The sequence below is a fragment of the Hipposideros armiger genome, unplaced genomic scaffold (assembly GCF_001890085.2).
Source record: "Hipposideros armiger isolate ML-2016 unplaced genomic scaffold, ASM189008v1 scaffold_202, whole genome shotgun sequence".
In the NCBI taxonomy this organism is placed as follows: Eukaryota; Metazoa; Chordata; class Mammalia; order Chiroptera; family Hipposideridae; genus Hipposideros; species Hipposideros armiger.
In genome coordinates, this window is record NW_017731552.1 from 289,391 (window position 1) to 297,408 (window position 8,018).

The following is an 8,018-nucleotide window of genomic DNA, read 5'->3' on the forward strand; positions in this document are numbered from 1 at the left end:
AACAGACAAGTTGCTGTCCTTTTGTTCTTCAGTCTAGTTGTGGAGGATGTTGCTTCACTGGCCCAAGCTGGCACCATCATTGCGCTCTTCCCGGACGAGGCAGATCAGTCACCAGCCTTTGGACGCCCCGCTCACTACAGCTGCTGGCTGCTCACGCTGGCTGCTGGCTACATACGGTAGCCCATGGCAACCCACTGCAGCAGGGGCTGCAGCCTACGCCGTCGCCAGCGACCCACGGCAGCCCAGCCGCAGGTCGAGCTGCCGTTTACCATCTTAGGTGTAGAGGGCAGTGTTACTGACCCTCATATGTGGGATCCGAACAGGGGCCCTCTGGCATCCCAAGCCAATTCTTAACCAACGCGCCACTCGGCCGGCCCATTATTAACATTATCTTACATATCTTACATTAATCTGGTACTTTTTAAATTTCGTTTTTACAATTAATGAACCAATACTGACACATTATTAACTAAAGTTTATACACTATTCATATTTCCTCAGTTTTACCCTAACGTCCTTTTTTTGGTCCCAGGACCCCATCCAGGACCCCACATGACATTTAGCCATCATATCTTCTTAGTCCCCTCTTCGCTGTGATGGTTTCTCTGACTTTCCTTGTTTTTTTTTTGTTTTTTTTAAGGATTTTATTGGGGAACAGTGTGTTTTTCCAGGACCCATCAGCTCCAAGTCAAGTAGTTGTCCTCAATCTAGTTGTGGAGGGCGCAGCTCAGTGGCCCATCTGGGGATCAAACAGGCAACCTTGGTGTTATGAGCACTGTGCTCTAACCACCTGAGCTAACTGGCCGCCCCTGACTTTCCCTGTTTTTTTAAGATTTTATTGGGGAATTGGGGGATGGGAACAGAGCTGAGGAATCAGGCGAAGGGGAACAGACAAGCTGCTGTCCTTTTGTTCTTTAGTCTAGTTGTGGAGGACGTTGCTTCACTGGCTCATGTTGGTATTATCATTGCGCTGCTCCCGGGTGAGGCAGATCGGTGGACGGCTGCTCACAGCGGCTCTTGGCAGCTTACACCAGCTGCCAGCCGCTCATACTGGCTGCCGGCCACACATGGTAGCTTATGGCAGCCCACTGCATCAGGGGCTGCAGCCTACTCCGTCGCCGGCGACACAGGACAGCCCAGCTCCAGGTTGAGTTGTTGTTCACCATCTTAGCTGTATAGGGCGCAGTGTCACTGGCCCTAATGTGGAATCCAAACCGGGGCCCTGCTGCTCAGAGCTGGCGTCCCAAGCCAACTCTTAACCAACGCACCACTCAGCCGGCCCTGACTTTCCCTGTTTTTGATGACTGACAGTTTTGAAAAGGGCTGGTCAGGGATTGTATTAGATTCCTGGGGTTGCTGTAACAAAGTATTGCAGACTGGGTGGCTTAAAACAACAGAAATGTATTCCCCCAATTCTGGAGGCCAGAGGTTCGAGATCAAGGCATCAGCAGGACCACACTCTCTCTGAGGGTTCTAGGGTAGGATCCTTCCTGTCTCTTCCAGTTTCTGATAGCCCCAGGCTTCCCTTGGCTGGTGGCCAGTGGAAACCTGTTTGAGTCAGTTTCTCAGTACTGTTGACATGACCACGGTGGTCTTAAGAGTTCATAGTTCTGGCACAAGTTAGATGCTTTTGGCTCGTCCTGTACTTTCCCAGCCCTAGCTCTGCATTCAGCCATTTCTCCAAGGAGCACTGCTTCCTTTTAAAGGGAGATGATATTTAGAGATACATTCTGACCACAAAGTTAGGAAATCCATATTTTCTTCACTCATCTTTTTATTTTGAAAATATTTCAGACCTACAGAAGTTGCAAAAGTATTGCAATGCACTCTTATCTATTCTTCATGAAGGTTAGGGGTCAGCAAACCACCTGCTCTATGCCTGTTTTTGTAAATAAAGTTTTATTGGCCACAGCCACACCTATTCATTTACATATGTCTCTGGCAGTGTCCTCTATGGGGGGCAGAGTTGTGACAAACATTGTCTGGGCCTCAAAGCCAAAATTATTTGGCCCTTTGCAGAAAAGATTTGCTGACCCCTGAGCTAGATCTGCCCATGGTTAACCTTTTGCTTTATATTTCTCTGTGAACATAATCTAAAAGCATATTATATGTTCTATAGAGAATATACACATTCTTTTACTTAAGTTTTCTAAATAATTTCAGAGTAAGTTGGAGATCTCATGCACCTTTCCTCCAAAACACCATATATTTCCTGTGAAAAACACCTCCTGTTATATAAGCAGAAGGCAATGGCCAAGTTCAGGAAATCTAGCGTTGGTACAGTAATATTATCTAATACACAGTCCGTATGAAAATTTTCTCGGTTGTCCCAATATTGTCTTTTACAGCAACTTCCCCACCATTCTAGAACCTAGTTGGGGACCACTTACTGCATTTAGTTTCATGAGTCTTGGGTCTCCTTTTGTCGTTCATGACCTTGACTCTTTTGAAGAATACAGGCCTATTATTCTGTGGCATGTTCTCACTGTGGGTTTGTCTGATGGCTTCTCATGGTCTGATGCAGGCTGTCCACTTGGTGGGAATATCCTAGAAGGGATGTGACCTCAGTGCGCCATGTTCATTTATTACATTCCTGGTGATGTTTACTTGGATTGCTTGGTTAAGACGACATTCCCCTGGTTTCTCAAGTAAGACATTTTTTTCTTTGTAACTAATATGTAATCTGTAGGAAGATACTTTGAGATTATATAAATATAAATATCCTGCTCCCCAACAAACTTCCACTCAAGAATTTTAGCATTTATTGTTGATTCTTGCCTAGATCAACTAATGCCATGATGGTTACAAAAGGGTGATTTTTCTAACTTATTGGATAGATGGCTAGGAGTGCAATTGCTGGGTCATATGGAAAGATTTTTTTCTCCCCCAATTTTTTGTTGTTGTATTAATATACACACAACATAAAATGTACCATCTTGACCATATTAAGTGCACAATTTGGTGGCATTAAGCACATTCACATTCTTGTGCAACCGTCCCCACCATCCACGTGAGAACTTTTCATCTTGTAAAACTGAAACTCTTGTCACCATTAAACACTAACTCTGCCCCCCCCCCCCCCCCACCCCAGGCCCTGGCCTCCACCACCTACTTCCTGTCTCTATGAATTTAAGATCATTTCTTGCTGACACCCTCATCACTCCAGGTTGGGCCAGTAGCCCCTGAGGCTGACTCTTGCATCTCTCTGACAAGGTCCCTCTCCTCCGAGCACTACCTTACTTTCTGACCCACCAACATGTTTCATGCTCATCTTGCACTCTTCTTGCCTCACTCCCTCTTTTTTTTTTTTTTAAGGGGGTGATACTCAGAAGCCAAAATCTGGGTGTTTGATGTGCTCATTGCTGTTGGGGAGTCTCAATGAACAGAGTCAGGAAATAGGCTTTTGTTTAAATCACGAGTCCCCGCTGACACTTTCAATCCTGTTCTATTCCTGTGGGGTTCTTCCACGTTCCCCCATTCCATATTTACATCTTTCTCTTCCAGTGAAGACCTGGCTCTTAATATCAATACACTTGATACTGTGCTCAGTCCCATAATTCACACGATAGTTTCCGAATCACTACCCCCATACCACTCCCCAAAATATGTCTACTAAACAAACTTCAAAATCTCTTCGCAGTTCCTTTTGGTCCAAAAGTTGCATGGGCTGGTTCTTTTCTATTTATGTGCAGTTACGTTTTTCATTTGAAATACAATTAGGTTCATTTGTTTTCTATTTCTAATCTTAAAGCTCTTTTTCTCCATCCTTGTTGATTTGATTTTATTGTTGACTATAGGAAGCATTAGCAGAGTTTAAAAACTATGAAAAGAAGGACATTCCCTCCTCTTTTCAATTTCAATCCCACCCACCTGCTGTAGTTAGCCTATCTCATTGGTTCCTGGTTTATCTTTCCTGTGGGTTTTTTTTTCCAAAAACTAGCAGATATGTGTATATTTTATCCCCCCTTCTTTATTGCACAAAAGGTACCACACGACCTGTGCTCTTTTGTACTTAACAATATGACCTGGAAATCACTCCACTCCACTCACAGAGATTGTCCTTGTTCTTTGTTGTTTTTTTTATTGGGGAACAGTGTGTTTTTCCAGGACCCATCAGCTCCAAGTCTCAAGTAGTTGTTTCAATCTAGTTGTGGAGGGCGCAGCTCAGTGGCCCATGTGGGGATCGAACTGGCAACCTTGGTGTTATGAGCACTGCGCTCTAACCATCTGAGCTAGCTGGCCGCCCCATCTTTGTTCTTTTTCACAGTTGCTTAGAGTTCCACTCTGGGTGCAGCATACTCTATCAGCTTCTCTTTGTATACAGACTTTTGGGGTGCTTCTAATATTTTGCGTTTACAAACAACAATGAATAACCTCCTGCATGTATACTTGTGTTGTTAGAGCTGTGTGTCCAGGGATGATTCTTGAGGGGGCTTTTCTTCTGCAGCATCGGGCTGATAGTAAGATTTAATAAGGTATGATGCACATACAGCCTTCCTCCTGGGCAGCAGGTTATTCATGGGAGAGGACACTGTTGGACAGCTGTGCCTCATTAGTCAAACTTTGCTCACTCACAGCATTTTACTTTTGTCCTGAATTTGCTTTCCAGGCCTAGGGTCAGGGGCTCAGCTGGGGGCATGGTTTAGTCAGGGTTGGGGCTCAACTAAAGTTGGGGCTCAGCTTGTGATCAGGGCTCAGTCCAGGACTGGGTCTCAGCCAGGTTCATGGGTCAAGGTCATGGTCAGCTTATTAAAGGCTTGGCCCAGGTCAGGGTTCAGCCTGGGATCAAAGCTCAGTCTGGGATCAGGGCTCAGTATAGGATCAGGGCTCAGTCTAGGAGCAAGGCTCAGCCTGGGATCAGGTCTCAGTATCAGGGCTCAGTCTGGGATCAGGGCTCTATCTAGGATCAGGGCTCAGCGTGGGATCAGGGCTCAGTCCAAGGTACAGGCTTAGCCTCAGAACATGCAGTGTATCCCTGTCCTAATAAGTCCGAGTCGGGTGGTCCCTTGTGAGGCTGGGACTGAGGGTGGACTACGCTACTTCGCAGAGTGGTACATGGGAAATACTTGGCTGCGTTTCCCACCCTACTCTTGGCCTTAAACCCCAGTGGCCTGTGCAGCTTCCTGTGTAGCCCTTCCTCCTACAAACTCCCCTTCAGATCCATTTCTGTTTGGTCACATCTAGTGACAAGATGCTACCGCCTCCCCTGGCAGCACCTCGATCTGAGCTTCACTGTAACTGTCCTTCTCCCAGAGCTGATCAGTGAACAAAGGGAGGAATGCTGGTCAGGGGCCATGGGCACCTGGGCCACCCTCCCGCCTTCTTCCCACCTTGCCTCACATGGGGACATCTGTGCCCCTTGCAGGGCTGGCAAGGGAGGTTGTGTCCCCCCTCAAGCCCCCAAGGGTTGGCTCTACAACATGAATCCCCCCCACCTGGTTCCCACACCTCAGTTCCTAGCCATCTTAGATTAAGTCAGCCTGAGCCAGGTCAGGATGGACATGAAGTGGGGGTAGTGTGAACCCCCACACTTGCTGTGAGCTCCTCTCCACAGAGGTGAGCGGCTGCCCTGGGTTGGAGTCCCCAGCTCTGCTCCTACTAGGGCCAGTTCTGGGGGCAAGAGAGACAACTGATATATGGTAAGGCGGGTCCTGGCCCCAGAGACCCACGTGTGTCTGTGGGTGGGTGTTCACCTCCTGCCGTGTGACCTGGACAGCTGGTCCTGCCTCTCCAGGCCTCAGTTTCTCCTTCTGTGGACAGGTGTACTGCAGATGTCCTGGCCCTGTCATAGGGATAAAATGCTGTGCATCACACCTTTGACAAGGTAGCTGGTGATGCTCGTGTTCATGTGTGCAGCCACTTGGCACACATTATTAAGCACCTACTGTGTGCCAGACACAGTTAGAGCAGTTGGGGAGACAGTGACAGAACAGCCGGGTCCTGGAAGGAGTTGCCCAGCCAGGAGGGGTGGCAGGTGCAGTTGGGGGGTGGGGCGCACTTCCCCAGGGCTTTTGAGGAACAGAAGGGGACAGAGACAGGGGTCTTGAAGCAGGGGCAGCCTCAGCATGCTCCTGGGGCCAGGGTGGGAGCCGACCGTTGGTATGCTCCTCCCCGCCTGAGCCTCACCCCCACCCTGGGGGTACCTCGAACATAACAGGAAATTTCAAATAACAGGAAACCAAGACCGGGCAAGTCTGCAGCTCCACCCTGCCTGGGGCCAGCCACCCTGGGCCTCATTCTGCCCCGGGGGACTGCCATGAACACCACGGGGTCCCTGGCGGAGGCCCTTGAGGCCTGCCAGCAGCTGGCGGCTGGTGGGCACAGCCAGCTTATCATCCTGCACTACAACCACTCAGGCCGGTTGGTGGGGCGGGCCGGGTCCGAGGACGGGGGCCTGGGGATCCTGCAGGGGCTCTTTGTGGCCATAAGCTGCCTGGTGGTGCTGGAGAACCTTTTGGTGCTGGTGGCCATCGTGACCCGCATGCGGTCCCGGCGCTGGGTCTACTATTGCCTGGTCAACATCACGCTGAGTGACCTGCTTACCGGCTTGGCCTACCTGGTCAATGTCCTGCTGTCTGGGGCCCGAACCTTTCACCTGGCACCGGCCACCTGGTTCCTGCGGGAGGGCGTGCTCTTCATGGCTCTGGCCGCCTCCACCTTCAGCCTGCTTTTTACCGCCGGTGAGCGATTCGCCACCATGGTGCGTCCGGTGGCTGAGAGTGGGAACACCAAGAAGTTCCGCGTCCTGGGCTTCATTGGGCTCTGCTGGCTGCTGGCCGCCCTGCTGGGCCTGCTGCCCCTGCTCGGCTGGAACTGCATGTGTGCCTTCCAGAGCTGCTCCAGCCTGCTCCCGCTCTACTCCAAGGCCTACATCCTCTTCTGTGTGGTCATCTTTGGCTGTATCCTGGCCACCATCACGGTGCTGTACGGGGCCATCTTCCGGGTGGTACGGGCCAACAGACAGACGGCCTCGCGCACCCCATTACGTCGCAATGCCCGCCGGCTGCTCAACACGGTGCTCATGATCCTGGTGGCCTTCGTGGTCTGTTGGGGTCCACTCTTTGGCTTGCTGCTGGCCGACATCTTTGGCTCCAACATCTGGGCACAGGAGTACCTGAGGGGCATGGACTGGATCCTGATGCTGGCCGTGCTCAACTCAGCCATCAACCCACTCATCTACTCCTTCCGGAGCCGGGAGGTGTGCCGGGCTGTGCTGGGCTTCCTCTGCTCTGGGTGTCTCAGCCTGGGCCTGCGAGGGCCTGGGGACTGCCTGGCCCAGGCCGCCGAAGCCCACTCTGGAGCCTCTACCACTGACAGCTCACTGAGGCCCAGGGACAGCTTTCGGGGCTCCCGGTCGTTCAGCTTTCGGATGCGGGAGCCCCTGACCAGCATCTCCAGCGTGAGGAGTGTCTGAGCCACAGCTGGGGAGGGTGGCCCAGCCACCAGTGCGTGCTCATGCAGGCCCTCCTCCTGGCCTTCAGGAGCCACAGGCAGAGTGGCCAGGTGCCTGGGAGCCTGCAAGGAGGCAGCAGGCACCTGGGATGGAGAGGAGGGAACAGGGCAGCCAGACAGGTATCCCAAGGCCCTCTGGTCCTCCCCACAGCCCTCAGGCCTGCTGATGCCAAGTGGGTGTTTCATGGTGTCCTCAGAGAAGGAGGCGACCACTCATTGGAAGAGAGAGTACCCTGGAGTGGGGACAAATGGGGTTGCTACATATGCCCCTGGCTCCTGTGTGATTCCAGGGAAGTCCCGGCCCCTCTCTGGGCCTCAGTGGGGCTCCCAGGTGGCAAGGGGCAGACTATGGGGTCGATGCCCTGGCAACATGGAAGTTCAATGATAGTATGAGATGTCTCAGTCTCCCTGTTATTCATGTGTGTGTACGGGGACGATGGCAGCGGGGCTGTGTTGGCTCGGAGCGTGCAAGGAGGCATATCAGTGGCCTGGGAGGGCTTTGGGTCTGGTGCTTGGGAGGGTATGGTTTTGAGGGCAGGTGATGTGTGTGTGTGTGTGTGTGTGTG

At 51.4% G+C, this 8,018-nt stretch overlaps 1 protein-coding gene across 1 annotated transcript; it reads left to right on the plus strand.

Moving 5' to 3' along the window:
* The first annotated feature begins 6,041 nt into the window (after nt 1–6,041).
* On the plus strand, nt 6,042–7,987 carry S1PR4 (sphingosine-1-phosphate receptor 4). Its single transcript, XM_019653321.1, has one exon. The coding sequence runs from the start codon at nt 6,257–6,259 to the stop codon at nt 7,412–7,414; it is 1,158 nt and encodes a 385-aa protein (XP_019508866.1). The 5' UTR covers nt 6,042–6,256; the 3' UTR covers nt 7,415–7,987.
* The last annotated feature ends 31 nt before the right edge of the window (nt 7,988–8,018 follow it).